This window comes from Manis javanica, chromosome 8 (assembly GCF_040802235.1).
Source record: "Manis javanica isolate MJ-LG chromosome 8, MJ_LKY, whole genome shotgun sequence".
Lineage (NCBI taxonomy): Eukaryota > Metazoa > Chordata > Mammalia > Pholidota > Manidae > Manis > Manis javanica.
Window position 1 is genome coordinate 8,764,684 of NC_133163.1, and position 16,658 is coordinate 8,781,341.

Sequence of the window (16,658 nt, forward strand, 5' to 3'; positions counted from 1 at the left end):
GCTCAAGGCCCAGGTCAGTGGGTAGACGATTTACCTTCAGGAAGTTGGATTAAAGCCTCATTAAGAAGGGAGGTGGTTGCTGAGAAGACTAAGTATTAGAATAATTATCTGATGGAGGATTAGTGAGAAAGCTGTGCGATTATCTGAGCATTTATTTTTCTACATCTTGCTTACCCACAGGCATCACCGGTTATCTACTGGCTAACGAGTTTTCCTGAAAATAAAATGCAGTGAATTAAGCCCACGCACACTCACCATATTTGCAACTGTAGCCTAGATGTTCATCACAACCACCAGAGCAATCCCACTGGGCTCTCTGGGTAGCCAAGTTTGCTATTTGTAAACCACTTCAACAAGAGCAAACAGCTCAAGTGAGCTTAGGGACTGCAGTAAGTCAACACACATGCCCCCCAGCTACCCCCAGACAGAAAGTGCAGGGACGAGGAGTCGGGCCATCCATATTCCATGTCTGATTTGGCAGCTGGGGCAGGCGACACAGGAACAGCGTGTCTCCCAAAGTGGAGGCTCTTTAGGGCATTATAAGGACAGGACAGTTGTTAAGACTGATGAAAAGAAAGCAGAGGAAGAGCAGGTGATCTAAGAGGGCACCTTTTCTAGAGGAGGCGCCAAGCAACGGGGCAGACCCTGCTCCCAGCTCATCCCTGCACCCCACAATGTCCTGCACAGGACTTGCACCAGCTCTGTGCCCAGGGAGCCCGCACTCTGCAAGCTCCCATCTCCGAGCTCACGCTGACTCCCGCTCTGCACTGCAAACTCTAAAGCACCATGGAAATGTGAAGGATGCCAGTTACTGCTGCTCTTTCAATTCCTCGCTTGGGCTGAGCTCAGATCTAAAAACACACCAGCTAAATTGCAGAGCTTCTGAGCCCAGGGAGTAAGCCGTAAGGAAGGGTACGCGGGCACCTGGCAGCCAGTTCAAGTCCCGGCTTTCCAAGCCTCAGGTGCTTCATCTGAAAAATGCACACAGTTTTAATTTCTACTTGAGAGCATGGCGGTAAGCCTGAGCTGTGCGGACCCAGGTAAACCACTGAGCAGACAGCCTGGCACCCAGCAAACAGCAGGGGTTCTCATGGTTGGACTGCCACTGTAGAGTGATCTGAGGAACCAACAGCAGCTGGAAGGTCAACTCCCCCAACCACTGTGACATCAATCAAGAGGCAGGAGGAGGCCTGGTGCTTCCACATTCCTCTCCAGAAGGGATGCAGGAGACAGAGGCCTGCATGCTCTTCCCCCAAGATATCCATTAGCACCTCTTAATCTTCCTGACCAAAGATATGTAAACATTGGAACTGATCTCCGAGGGCCTAGTAGACATCATTTGTCAGGAGGAGCTGAGCAGACTGTTCTTTTGTGGAAGACAACACTGCTGCCCCCGAACCCCAGTCTGCCTACAGGGTGGTCCACTTGCTTGTCACTGCTGTGCCATGAGCTGCCCGGTTCATCAGCTCAAGCCCTTCCAGGGCATGTCCCGAGGACTAGCCTCAGATTGGGATAGAGCAACAGGCAGCTTCAACCATCAGGCCTGTCTGCAGCCCACTCTGAGAACCAATGTGAGCTCCTCTGGCCCCATCCTAGGCCCAGTGTCCAGGTCATACACAACCAGGAGGGGGCTAAAGAGAGTTTGGACCAGGGTTTTCCAACCTTGATTCCAGGAGTTTTTCCATCTCTCCATACAGTAAGTCTCTCTTGTGGTCCCCCCTCCACCCTACTTTGCATATCAAGAAACAGAAAATGCAACATCATACCAGCACCATTTACTGGCCAGGCTCTGCACACACATAGCCTTGTCTGACCCCCAACAAATCCACAAGACAGGAAACGTCATTACCCCTAAACAGATGAGCAACCTAAGGCTTAGGAACATAGATTACGTGCTCTAGTCTCCGAGCTGGTTTCAAACTCAGCATTCCAATGTCTGTCTGACTCCACATCACCATGATATGCTGAGTCCCTAAACAGAGCCCGGAGAGGGGATGTTAGTCACCTGGCCCCAAGGTCATACAGTGTGTAAGTAGCATTGCCAAGGCCACAGAGCAGGTCTCTGGAGGCCCACTTCCAAGCTTCCCCCACCTCTCAACGCCAGGGAAGGTGCTTTGGGCAGTTCTGTGCTCCCATGCAGGAGGCTCACAGAGGGCCCTGGCATGTGAATGCCCAGCAAATTGCTCCTGAATGCCACCAGCATGCTCAGTGATCTGCAAGAGGCTTGCAAAATCAGATTACACCCCACAGTCCTCTGTTTTGCTTTAGCTAATCAGGTCCCTCCAGGGAGCGGCTAGAATGGCTGCTTTGCTCACCAGGCAGCAAACTCATGTCTTCAGCCCCACACTGTGTTTCAGGAGCTCAGGCTACTGAAATGGCCCCATAATGGCTGAGCACGTGTCACATGTAGTAACTTACCATGCTTATAATCTCCTTTCACTCGTCCATAAATCCTAGGAGGTGGGTTCTATGATCCAGATGAGGAAATTGAAGCTTAGAAAGTAACTCATTCAGGGCCCCAGAGCCCAGATGTGAACCAGGCTCTGTGCTCTCTGCTCTGGGCTTCCTGGTACCAGTTTTCCAGGTCCTCACTGCTGGTTGGGGGGTTCAGGGCAAGGATGGTGATTCTGCCCATCTGATAGGAGACAGGGGACAGGAGCCTGAGGACTAGGTGAGGGCGGGATGGTGAAGACAGAGGAGAGAGGACCAAATATTGGAAGGATGGGCTCCAAAGTCATGGTGACCGCTGGTTCTGGCGCCTTCTCCCCATAGCCTTCTCTGTTCCAGGCATGGTGAGGATGCTTCAAGCGTGCTAGCTCAAGAAACCCCTTAGGTAGGATTTACACCCCTTAGGTAGGATTTATACCCTTTTCAGGCTGTAGAAACTGAGCATCAGAGAGGTTAGCAGTTTGCTCAAGGTGACAGAGCTCAGGCATGTCCAAGTGAGATGTAAGCCCAGATTTGGGCCCTGCAGTTTTGACGGATACAAATACACAGCTGGGTGACAGTTCTCCGTGGGTCTCTTGTGTTCTGCAAGCCTTCTGAGCAAAGGCACTGACAGCTCTTGCTATGGACCATCCTTTCAAAGATGTCTGTGCAGCAAACAGCCCTGAAGAAAGGGACAGCGCCCCCTGCTGGGGTGGAAGACACGCTTGTTTTCTAACCAGGAAACTCCCTTTGAGGGAATATCTCCCTCTGAGACAAAGGTTGGGCAGGTTTGCTGCCAACTCCCTCTGAAAGAGGAGGGTTTCCTAAGCCTGCGGTTGTTACACAAACCCAGCACGTGCACAGAATCCACCCCTGCAGCTCTGGATCCCTCCCAGGGGACCAGTTGGCTAAGGGGCACTTGAACACGAGGCTCAAGCTGCTGGCTGTGCTTCGAGGAATAAGCCCTTTTTCCAGGAGCCTGTGTCTTCTGTCAGCATCGTTTACATTGTAGCAGGCTAACTTCCAAACAGGGTAAAATTTCAGACACTCACAGATCTTGTTGTATCTGTGTTAAGGTTCAAAAACATGAGTTGCATGAACTCTGGAAAGGAGAATTGGCTGAGGAGCAGCTCTCAGGACACAGACCTCTCTCACCAGTGTGAGCTGAAGGCACAACATTGGAGAGGCAAGATGTAGCCTTCAGAGGCCACATTAATGGGTGTATCAGCACTAGATCCAAGGAGGTGATAGATTCTTCTGTAGCCTTAGGTCTGGTTCTGAGAAAACTGATTCATAAACACCACCTCACCTGGTGAAGATTCCAGAGAGAATGTTCATTTGGGAAAGTCGTTGAGGGACACGGCTACATTTAGTTAAAAAAAAAAAAAAGAGGACACGGGATGCAGAGAGAAGATACACAGTGACGGTTCAAATATACTACTGATTACTGGCATTTGTGCAGTCCTGTACATCCACTGTCTCATTTCATTCTGCCCATGCTGGCTGTTACTACTCTCATTTAACAGGCAGAGAGACAGGCTCCAGGAAGTTAAGTATCTTGCTCAAGTCATGAGTGGCAGAGCCAGGCCTGGAACTCGGACCTACTGCCACCCCATCTCAGGAGCTCTCTGTGACCCCGGCAATCACAGGACAGGCTGCCACATGCTGGGAGGGACAGACTCACCTCCTAGGGCCAACGGGCAGAGTTAAAGGGAAGATGATTTGACTCAAGAAGCTCATAGTGAGGAAGTCCCATTCACTGACCACTCACTAGGTGCCACAGTACTGTATTTAATCCTCAAAATCCTGACATTTACCATTACTTACCACAACGACCATCATCCCATTGCGAAGCGGAGTCTGTCGGGCCTGGAGAGATGACCGGACCTCCCCAGCTCTGTGCTGGAGGGGCCACAGGTGAACCCAAAGCTACATGATTTCAGTGACAGTCACTGCCTTGCAAGACAGTGAGTTCTGCATCACTGAAGGTACATGGACGGTGGCTCAGCCTTCATAAGGATTGCTGGGGAGAGATTCTGGCTTATTACAGTAGCTCTGCCTAGGCGGCCTGGCTGGGGTCCTAGAGCAGTGCAAATGCATGAGTCAGAACTCATTCAGGTGCCCTGACCCGGGGCTCATGCCCATGGCCCAGGCTTTTATTAAGCACCTACTATGGGCTAGCCCCTGGGGCTCCAAAGAGGAATATAGCAGCTTGTCCCATTACCCTGAGGGTCACCTAGACAGAGAGGGGAGGCATCCATGTGTATAAAGACAGGGCTGCTCTATAAGGCTTCAGTGTCATGGGGGTGGATTTTGAGCTTTAAGTCGCCTGAGGTACCCCCCACCAAGGCTTCATGATGTCAGCAGCACTGTCATCATTTTTTCTTTTTGCACTTCCTCCCCAGATGGGTGGCTGGGGACGGATAGGATGAGGCACGCAGCACACGTGGCTGGGTGTGCTACCCCAACAGTGCTCAGTATGTGGCAGCCTTCTGGGTGGTGGGTGGCCAGTGGGAGACAGAGGGGCTGAGGGCAGCCAGGCAAACTAACTTCTCGGAGCCTTGAGATTTCTTTCCTGGAGGTGGGCTCTGCTGTCCTTATGAGACCAGTGCCTACTGCTGGGCCCAGGCCAGGATTACAGGGACTGTAGGCTCTGTGCAGGCACGTGGCAGGGATAGGACCACAGAAGGGTGTCCACTCCCTTTCACAGCCTGAGCAGCCCAGGGGGAGTCAGCCCAGGGTTGGGATGGGGCCTGCTCACCCTCTGCCACCTCCCTGAAGGAACCAGAGTCCTCCAGATCCTCTAGATGGCTGCTGGGAAACAGAGGTGAGTGGACAGTAGCGGCTGGGTGGCCGGTCCCTGGCCGCCTTTTATGGGAGCTGCCGGGATCTGGTGCTGTCACTGACTGTCCCCAGCTGCCTTCTCATTTACCTGCACATTACCTGTCACACCTGGAGAGCAGTGACGGCACTGTGCCCGGTGCCTAGAGCACTGTCTGACCCAAACTCGGTGCTTATGAATATTTGAGAAACGAATGGACGCGTGGGAATGTGCTGCATCTGGTGAAGTATCAGTGGTCCCTATTCATTGTTGAAGGCCAAGAGCGTTAGTGAAATCCACACTGCGGAGCACCGCACTCTGGGAGAGCACTTCAGTCATCCCCAGGGATATAAAAAGCCCTTCTGAATCCCAGACGACCTCAGGTAGGGTGACCAACCATTCTGGTTTGCCCAGGACTCTCCGGGTTTCAACACTGAAAGTCCTGCATCCTGAGAAACCCCTCAGCCCGGGGCAGACCTGGACTGTTGGTTGCCTTACCTTCAAGTCACCACTTTGATGGTAAAGGGCAGAGGTTAAGAGGAGTCAGCCCCTCCTTTCAAACCCAGGTCCCATCAGTTACCTGCTGCAGAGGCCCACCCTCTCCGCGCGGGGCGGGGTGACCCTAGTTCACACCATGGGGCAATTCAGAGGAAAGAACCAAATGCTGCCTGGGAAGCCCAAGGTCAGGGCCCCACATGTGGCAGACCCCCTGCAGGGGAGGGGCAAGGGAGGGTGCTGGGGCCTGGGGAGTTTGAGGGACAGGGTGTGGGTGTCGGTGTGGGTGTGGAGGCAGGGCTGGGTTTTGTCAGTATTGGCGACCTCGGGGGAAGCTATGATCCAGACCTAAGGAGGAAGTACCCAGCAAGCTGACACGAGACACGGTTCTCTATCCAGCCTTTCTCATGTTTCAACTGATTCCTGGCTCTCTTGATTCATTTATTAAATATTTACCAGGTCTGGCCCTGGGCTGGGCGGCCATGCTCCTGGCATAAGCGAGACATCAACCTTTGTCTTCCAGAAACCTCAGACAAGAGAGATGCTCAGATGGGGAGCTGGGCAGGGCAGCAGGACAAGAGGAGGGAGGCAGGAGCACGTCCAGCAGGAGAAAGCTTCTCTCTCAGGCTCTTTCAGCCTTGCAGCCCCACCCCCACCTCTGGCGCCAGCAAGTCTGGGCTTTGGAGTAACTCACTTCAGCCACAATCCTCTGCCTATCCAGACGCCATGGAGGAGGAGGCAGGCTAACGCAGGGCTGGGCTGCAGAGGTCTGTGGCACAACCACACTTGTTAGGGGCTCAGGTCTCTCTGGTCCCCTAGTTCAACACTGCAATCTGTCAGCTCCGGTGCCTGGGCCTGAGCTCAGACCAACCTGGTGTGACACCCTCCTATGTGGGTGACTTTGGGTCAGAACCACAGGCTCTCTGAGTTTTGGTATCCTCTCTGAATTGGACAAGTGGTAGGGCAGGTCATGCCACACAGAGCCTGGCCCTCAGCAGGTACTCAAGGTTCATTTAGACCATTAACCCCTTCTCCTTCCACCTGGGGCAGGCTCCTGCCTCAACTGCCTGTGTGCTGAGAATGACCTCCTGCGTGTAATGTGTGCTCACACAACGTTGGTGAGAATGACAAAGATGATGGAGGCTGGTGATAGCTGCTTTTGGCTCCTCGACACCCCGGACATCACAGAGGAGGCGGGAGACGCAGGCGGCACTGCCGTGGCTCTGCAAAGAGAGGCGCGGGAGCAGAGGGTCTGGGACAGCACATCAGTCACCCCCCTCAGGTCTTCCTCAAAGTCACTGGAATCCAAGTCTTGATGCATTTCTAACCAGCGCTCAGAGCTCCGTACTGAGGAGACGGATGAAGGGGTGTCATGGGGCCTGGACAGGACAGACAGGGCCGCTACTGGCTCCCCCCAGGTGGGCCTGAGGCTGGAGCAAGCTGCTTCCTCCCTGTCGCATTCACCTTTCTGGGGAATGAGACTCCGCAGAGTCCAGGTGCCCGGGATAGAGGCCCAGGGGATCTCAGCCCTGCTCACTAAGCTGCTCAACTTCTGCCTGCCAGCACGCACACCTGACACCTGGATCACGACCAGGCTCCTCGATGGAACATACTGAGGACAGAAAGCAATCAATCAAAACTAGCCCAGAACTGAGGCAGACTTAGAATTCATAGAGCAGGATATTAAAACAGTTGTTACAAGTCTATTCCATATGTTCAAAAAGGTAAAGGAAATGTTGAACATGTTAAGAAGATAACAGGATAGAAAAAAGACCCACATTAAACTGCTAGACATGAGAACTACAGTGTTTGAGATAAAAAATACACTGGATGTAATTTACAGGGATTAGATATTCAAAGAAAATATTGGTGGACTTGAAAACATATCAGTCATACTTATCCAAAGGGAAACATACACAGAAAAAGTGGCTCAAAAATTAACAAGCATTAAGATAATGTCAGGCAGTGTAATATATGTATAAATGGGGTCTCCTAAGGAGATGAGAGAGAGGGGGACAGAAGAAATATGTAAAGAAATAATGGAAAATTCATATGACTCAATAGTAAAAAAAAAACCCAAAAAATTTCAGTTAAAAAATTGGCAGAGGACCTGAGTAAGCATTTTTCCAAAAAAGACATTCAAATGGCCAACAGGTACATGAAAAGGTATTCAACATCATTAACCATACAATGAGATACCACTGACACCTCTTCAAATGGCTATTATCACAAAGATAAGAGACAGAAAGTGTTGGAAAGATATGAAGAAAAGAGAACCCTTGTGCACTGTTGGTGGGAATGTAAACTGGCGCAGCCACTATGGAGGTTCAAAAAATTAAGTTAAAAAATTAAAAATATAACTACCATGTGATTCACCAATTCCACTTCTGGGTATATATCTGAGGGAAATGAAATCACTATTCTGAAGAGAGATTTGTACCTCCATGTTCACTGCAGCATGTTTTACAACAGCCAGGACATTAAAACAACCTAAGTGTCCACTGACAGATGAATACAATTCAGCCATAAAAAGAAGAAAATTTGCCATTTATATCACCATAGATGGACCTTGGGGACATAGAAATATTGTATGATCTCAATTACATGTGGAATCTAAAAAAAACAAACTCATAGAGACTCACAGAAAAAAGAGACCAAACTGGTGGTTGCTATAGGCAGAGGGTGGGGAAACTGGATGAAGGTGGTCAAAGGTGCAAACTTCCAGTTATAAGTAAGTCTGGGGATGTAATGTATAGCATGGTGACTACAGTTAATAGTACTGTATTATATATCTGAAAATTGCTAAGAAGGTAGATCTTAGAAGTTCTCATCACAAGAAAAAGGAATTGTAACAATATGAGGGGAAGGATGTTAACTAGGCTTATTATTTGCAATATATACACATATGAAATCATTATGTTGTACTCCTTATACTTATACATCGTTGAGAACAGTAAAAGTAGCCACAGGGAAAAAAATACACAGTATGTTCAGCAGAACAAAATAAGGATGGTAGCTGATTTCTCACTAGAAACCGTGCAGGCAGGAAGGCAGAGCAATATCTTTAAAGTACTGAAAAACAACTGTCAACCTGGAATTCCATGTCTGGCGAAAAGTAACTTTCAAAAATGAAAGCCAAAAAAAAGATGTCCTTCCCCAACGTATAAAAGCTGAAAGAATTCATCACCAGCATGTCTGCACTACTAGAAATGTTAAAGTCCTTTAGGCAGAAAGAAAATGATACCACATAGAACTACAGATCTACACAAAGGAATAAAGAATGCCAGAAACAATAACCATATGGGAAAATATGTAAGATTATTTTTCTTCCTCTTCAAATCGCTTTAAAAGATCATTGCCTTTTAACAAAAATACAAACAAATGTAGTGTGAGGTTTATAACATACCAGGAGTGAGATGTGCAATAATAACAGCATAAACACTGAGGGGGAAAAAAAGAAACACATTGTTATAAGGTTCTTACACTATATGTGAAGTGGCATAACATCACTTGTAGACAGGCTGTGATAAGTTACAGATATGTACTATAAATCCCACAGCCACCACTCAAACAACAAAACAGTTTTAGCTAAAGTCAACAGAGGTAACGTGGAATAACAAAAATTTCTCAATTAACTCCAAAAAAGCAGAAAAAGAGAACAAAGAACAGATGGGACCAATAGGAAATAAACAGTAAGATAGTAGATTTAAACCCTACTATATAAAAATTACATTAATTATAAATGGCTTAAAGACCCCAATCAGAAGGCAGAGACTGTCAGATTAGGTTTTAAGATTAAGCTGAAGTGGCACAGAGATCTGGCTCTGAATCCCAGCTGTGTGCTGTAGGCAAGTGACTGTTTCTCCAAGCCTCAATTCCCTCATCTGTAAAATGGACTTTAAAACTGTCTACTCCATGGGGCCATCATAAGGATTTAGTGAGAATCTGTATATTGTTCAGCTCAGGGCTTGCCTGGTTCCTCTTAAGCACTGGATAAATGGCAGCTGTCATGGGAGGATATAGAGGGGCATCCTGAGGGATCAGAACAGGAAGTAAATACAGCTGGTTCTCCATCACCTCAGAATAGAAGGAGCTGGGGTTCAGAACCCCAAAGCAGGATTGAGCACACAGCAGGTGCTTCATAAACATTCAAGTATTTAATTAGACTTGGAACACACCTTCAGATGCCTCGGTTCTCTTTGATCTATGAGATACAATTATTGCAAGCCCAGTGGAATTTCCTGGCTCAAAACAGTATCCAGAAATTTGCTCTACAAAAACCACCACAGACCGGTACTTCCTTAACTGCCCACTACACCCTTGCAAAAATGTAGTGCTACATTCTCTCCGGAGGCAGGTCTAATTAGAATGACAAAATACTTAAATATTTTAAATGGAAGTTTGAAGCACAAGATAGGCCCTTTGGTTAAGAACATTTGAGATAAAAAGCAACTTGTAGTTTATTGATAATTCTTGCTTTAAGAAAAAGGAACTGTTGCTGCCTGGGGAAAACATTCTCCAAGAGCACATTGCCAGACTCCCTAGAATTCTATTTTTCTGGGCATTCTTTGTTCTTCTGGGAAAGAGAAAGTTCTGCTGCTTTCTCGTAGCTCTTTCGGAATGATCTCTCAGGCCTTTGAGTGTAGCTAAGACCATTTCAAGAGGTAACGGAGTCGCCTGTTCAACACTACCAGATGTCTTCTGCAGGGATTTTTCCCCTCCATGAAAAATGATTAACATGCAAATTAACCAAGCATCCCAAGGGAGGGCAGGGGATATATCAGCATCTCTGCTTTGATTAGACCACACACATTATCTTCCAGAAAGATCCACGCAGTGTCAACATAATCTGTCAGGTGTGACTATGTCCTACCTGGCAAGGCCGAGGTTCTAAGGGCCAAAGTGAGGAGGGAATGGAGGCAGGGAGGGCCTGCTCTTCAAATGCAGGAAGCCTCCTTGGATGTCCCCAGCTGGTAGTGACGCCCGCATCCTTAGGCTTCTTCACTCCACCCTCCATAACTCAAGATACTTACTGTCTTACCAGGTGGTGCTTATCACATTGAACTACATGAAATGATCATTTTGTAGGCCAGAAATGGTCACATATCAACAACTTCATATGGGTCAGCCTAATAAAGTCATGGCCTACCTCCTTAGGAAGAATGTATTTCTCTCCTGGGCTTAGTTTACAAGTTTCTGTCAAGCTCTACACCATACTGGGAGGTAGCCCCAGCTGCCCGAAGAAACAGTCGCAGGATGAAATGCCAAGGGGAGAGAACAGTCAAGCTGAACAGCTGCCAGATGTGTATGAAGAAGTCAAGCTGAAGTCCAGACTCCAGCCGCCAGCTGCCCACTGATGCCTCTGTGGCAGAAACGAGCGCTTAGCCGAGGCCTTCCCAAAGTCTGGTCCCACAAAATTGTGCACAAAAGAGATGATTGCTTTAAGCCAGTGAGTAGCCAAAATAATGAGCAGTAAGGAATCAAAACAGCTCACATCATGGTTGGTTGACTTAATAAATTTTTTAATTTGAAAATCCAGACTGTGTATAAAAATTGGAACCTTAAGGTCGCTTAAAAACCCGGAAGAACCCGCAGTTCTCAGCCCGTGTGCCTGCGAGTGAGGAACTGCAGCTCAGGGCCCCTGCTCTGCGGGTCACCACAGTCCCCCACCCCACTCTGCTCCACTCCAGGATGTCACCTGCCTGGACTCAGTCCCCTTGGCTTCATTTCCCACTCCCTCCCCACCAACCACATGGTGACTTGCAGTCCCCACCCCCTGTAGGAGCCACTATTTCAAGACTCTCTCCATTTGAAGCCTTTGCACGTGCCACCCCCTGCCTGAAACATCCTCACTCCTCTGTCTACAGAACAGCCAAGAATCCCTCAAATTCAGCTCAGTTTGAACCTCAGAAGCCTTCCCTGTGCTCCGAAGCTGGGTTGAAGGCCTCCTCAGAGCACCTGTGTTAACTGGCCCTCTGTCACATATCACACAGCAGGACCAGTGACCCTCTCCTCCCCAGCACTCCATGCCCGGAGGGACTGGCACATGGGAAACATTTGCACATGATTCTAATGGCACATGAGCAGGCATTTGGCACCTTGAATTTGGCAACACTGGAAACCTGGAGATTAAGACTAGTCACTGTGGGGACAGTGCAAGACAAATAAGACTTAGCTTGGATGCCACAGGGGTGCTTGTCCATGGGGGTTGCAGCCTAGGAACATGTGAGTGGGCACTCCTTGTCCCTCATGTTCAGCCCCTGCACTGGCCCCAAGCATAGTGGGCTCCTTAAATGCTCCCTCCCTTCCTGTGCTGTGGAGATCTAGGGGTCTGCATTTCTTGCATGATACTGGGCTTCCCCCAGAGCAAGTGCTCCAGGAGACCCAGGTAGAACCCACAGCCTTCGTACAAGCTGCTCTCAGAAGTTCCGGAATGTCACTCACACTTCATTCTTTGGGTCAAGAAAGTCACTAAGGCCAGTCCGGATTTAAGGAGAGGGGATTGAATTCCACCTTCACCCCTGATGTGGGGGCCACCGTGCACTGCAGGGAGGGAAGCAATAATGGGGCCATCTTTGGGGACAGGATACCCCACCTCTCACAGGGGTTTGGGGCTCAGTCCTCAAGTCTGTGATTCTCCCCTGCTCCCCAGCCCCTACAGATCTGGGTGAACCTGCCCTCCTGCCCATTCTGGCCAGAGAGAAGCAGATGCTCCTGTTCACTGTTCACAGAGGCTCCGGAGATCCAGGGACTGTGTGAGGTGCTGCCGGGAAGTTTCCAGGCTGAAGGAGGGGGCAGCTGACCACCTCCAGGGCTCAGGGCCGAGGTGAGGCTCACAAGCTGTCTTCACATTTTCAGTGCCGCATCACACAGCCCCGTGTTCCCACACCAGGGAGGGCACAGCTGCCTCCAAGAATTTGCCAGATTGCTGATGTCCATTTTGCACATTTAAGATGGATGTCTTGTAATGCTTAGCTCTTGAGAGGGAAATCTTTCTGAAATGCTTCTATCCTCTGGGTCTTTTAAAGCCATGGACAGGAATCCCAGGTCACAAAGCACTGAGGGGAGGAGGCTTGGGTTCTGGAGTCCCAGCGATCTCATTCCTTCACGTTGTGGGCTGATCCTTCACGTTGGGAGTTGTGCACTCCCAACTCCCCTCAGCCCTCCAGCTCTATCCTCTACTGGGGCTGGTATTTCCCCAAAGCCCTGCTTCAATTAGAAACCTTTCTTTGCTCAACAACCAGCAGTGACTCCTACTGCCTACTGACGAATGGGAACTTCTCACACTACAGTCACACCCTCTGTGACCTGGCCCTTGCCTCTCCCTCCCAGCTCCCCTGTAACCCCAACACCCAAGCTCCTGGGGGAGCTTATACTGGATTTTCCTTCTCCTACCTCTCTGCCTAGAATGCCCTCTTCCAGGTCCACTAGGGGAAATCTCTCTATAGTTCTAATCCACCAGAACCCACATCCTCAAGAGTCCTGATGATGAAGAGGATTCAGGGGGCAGGCATTTGGCACCTCAAATACACTCTTTTCCTGTTATTGTTTTCATGCACATAGACCTTGGTCCACCCTCATCCAATCATCTAACACATACTTGTTGAGGGCCCACTATATGTCCAGCATCATGGTCCACCCAGCATTTGATCCATTCCCCTTGCTGGGAATGGCCCAGCCCATCATTTCCCCAATACTGTAAGCACCCAAAAAGAAAACCCACACCCCATTCAACTTCATCCCCAGCAGCCCCGTCCCAGTGCCAGGCACCCAGCGGGTACTCAGCAAACAAATGGATGGAGGCACTAACATTCCTCTGTCAAACTGCCCACTGCTTATGTGTGGGGACAGGGACAGTCACATACACCTGGTGGTCACTGCACACTCATTGCCCGAGCCGAGCACTCACTGCCGCCAAGCACTGTTAAATGCTGCAGATAAAGGAGTAAATGTTCCCATCCCTGGGGGTTTAAGTGGGACAGAGCAACACCAGAGAGTAATCTTTAAGTATGTCCAACCTGTCCCTGATATTGTGTCTTTCTCAGGGTGAAGCAATAAGGTGGGAAATCCAGCAGTTTTGCAGATACTCAGACACAGATTTGAAACCCGTTTTTTTCCTTACTGTGTCCTTAGACGAATTATTTAATCTCACTGACACTTGGTACCCTGAACTGTAAAATGGGGATACAGTGCCTTCCCCATAGACTTGTAAGGATTTATGGTAACAGAGTGTGCAAGTGGCCAGCATCTGGCACATTGCAGGTGCTCAACAAACCCATCTGACAACACTTGATGTTTCTGTTCCTTCCAGGCCAACTCAGGCCTGAGTGTGTAATGAATGCCCAAACATCCATTTGTCTACAGGAATAAACTGCCTACAGAAACCTGAATAGTAACAACAACAAGAAGAGAAACAAAGAAAAGGATGTGCAGGCTCTGCCGATAGGCTCTGAAAAACCCTGTTTATTTTGTCAAGTTACCATAGCAACTCCTGATGCTTCAGCCTGCTCCAGGGTTACCAGTGATCAATTTATCTTGTTACCACAGAAACGCCAGCTATTTGGCAGGATCCAGAGAGGGGAAGGCGGAGGCACATGTTATGTGAGCAGCTCCCCTCTAGAACTAAAACCCAATGAAGCCTTCTCAGTTATTATGTAGCTAAAATCACCACTACCTAAAATGATGTCCACATGACAATATTTATAAACAGGTGTAGGAGCAGGAGACAGAAAATAAGGCAAATAAAGACCAATGTTGCTCATGGAAGCCATCTGCATTAAGGAAAACTTGTTAAGAGGCTGCCATGAGCTGGAAGCGGTTCCCTTTACCCAGCTTGGGGATTCTGCACCCTTTCTTGTTTGTTTAGGGATTCGCTGTCCATACAGCCTGGATTTTGCTTTTACATTTTAGACAGGCTTCCACCAAGGTGAGGTTTGGGGGAAAAGAATGTCCCCTCAAACTTCATTCCCTGGAAAATTAAATAGCAGTAAGCTGGTTAAACATAACCAGCCCCAGAGAAGGTGCGAGGTCTGAATTTGGTACATAGCAACTTACTCTCCCTGATCAAATGTGGCTCTAACCTGCAGCCAGTGAGTCACGCACACTGGATCCTCGGAAAAGCCACAAACAGCGCCAGAAAGCGGGTGTCTCTGCCTTTGTTCTAGCTCAAGAGAGTTGACCACAAACATACAGATCACCCAACCCTCCCGACGCAAAGGAATTCTCCTGCAGCAAAGATCAAGCCGAGAGAGGTCGTGTTTTTCCCGGTCAGTGGGAATCTGTTTTGTGTCCAGAAAAGAGTTACGGTTGTGCCCTGGTTACAGACTCAGCACAAAGCAAAATGAATAAATAAAATAGAGCGATCTCTGCGCTTCAGCTCTCGGCTGGTCACACATCGGGTCTCACCGCCTTGCCTCGGCTGCAGAGCCGGTGGTCTCCAGCCAAAGGGCAGAAAAGGGAGGTAGGGGGAGCGCCCGAGATCACCGGCAAGTGAAAGATCCACCGGCGGCTCGGGAAGATGCCGACTGGGGAAGAGCGAGCTTGCCCGCCCACTCCGGTTTGCACAGATCTGGGCTGCCCCGCTCTGGGGGGTCCTGAGTATCAGGAGGGGGTGGCGGGGTGGGATGGGTAGGGAGGGGGCGATATGCACGGCCCAGACGTCTCGCAGCCTGGGAAGGGGTCGACCCTCGGCGTGCAGGGCGCATGGCCCGCCCCACCCCTGGAAGCCGCGCTCACGCCTCCGAGGGATGAGAGCGCGAGGTGGGGATGCCCGGCTGGGAACAAAGGGCCGGAGCAGAGATCCCGGGGGGGCACCACCGCCCGGCCCTTGCTCCCCCGGCACGCCCAGCCTCTGCGGAAAGGGCAAGACCGTGGCCCGAACCTCCCCCAACTTGGCTGCCGAGGCGCGCGGGGAAGGCGCCCCGTTACCTGCGCGGCCATAAAGGACAGATCCATGGTGTCGCTGCAGCGGCGGCTGCCGTGGCTACCCGCCCTCGAGTCCTCGCTGCCGCTGCTGCTGCGAGTTCAGCCGCCTGCGCAGCCGGCGCGGAGCGGGCCGAGCAGCGAACAGGGCCCCGCGGACCCCGCGGCGGCGTTGGCCTCAGCTGCCCGGCGTGGCAGCGCGCTCAGCAGGCTCTGCGCCCTGCGCTCCAGGCTGGGGACTCAGGCCGGGCCGGAGCAGGGCGGGGCGGGGCACGGGGACCTGGAGCCCCTCACGTGACCGCTCCCGGCCCCACCCACCGAGGGCGGGCCCGGCGGAGCCCCCGAGTGCTCACGGCCTCCTCCCTGCAGCTGGCTGAAGAAACTGAGACCCGGAGCCGCCCAGCTGGTGGGTGCAGGGACCAGCCTGGGACTCAAGGAGGGCGCTGTTGGCGCCCCGCCCCGGGGTCCGGAGGCGAACCCTCCGGGGGGCGGTGAGCTGTGCTTCTGGGGGCTCGCGAGCCTTGCTCAGGGGCCGAGGACCCCGGGCAGGGTGACCCCGCTTTCTGTGATAACCCTGTGCCCGGAGTGCGGTGTGCTCCCGGCTCTGAAACTGTCAGAAGAAAGCATAAATCCCAGCTCGGCGCTGCTCTGTGCAGCTTGGGCAGCCCAGCCTGGGCTTCCTCGTCTGTGAAATGGAGACCACAGAACCCTAGAGTGAGATGAGATCGTGTGTCTGGCACTTAGTGTCTGAAATAAGTGTGAACTCGAACACAGCTAGTAACATAACAGAGACTAAGCTGTGAATGGCGCTTTGTAAGATGGCACAGTGTGCGACTTGCCCAACTGGTGCTCTATTGCTGCTCCGATCTTTTCTTCCCTCAAACAAGTAGCCCAAACCGTGCAGACGCCTTAGCTCAGGCGAGAACAGCAGAGATGGAGGAAGGGGCCTACGGGGTGTGTGCGTGTCTGTGTGTGTGTGTGTGTGTGTGTGTGT

The 16,658-nt window shown here is 50.7% G+C and overlaps 1 protein-coding gene across 1 annotated transcript in view; it reads right to left on the reverse strand.

Annotated features, from left to right (window-relative positions):
- The window catches only part of C8H14orf132 (chromosome 8 C14orf132 homolog), a 28,763-nt gene extending 12,844 nt beyond the window's left edge, over nucleotides 1–15,919 (reverse strand). The window contains exon 1 of the mRNA XM_017678438.3: nucleotides 15,671–15,919. Within this exon, the coding sequence (XP_017533927.1) occupies nucleotides 15,671–15,697 (27 nt within the window). The 5' untranslated portion in view covers nucleotides 15,698–15,919. The remainder of the gene's footprint in view (nucleotides 1–15,670) is intronic.
- Between the last annotated feature and the right edge of the window lie 739 nt (nucleotides 15,920–16,658).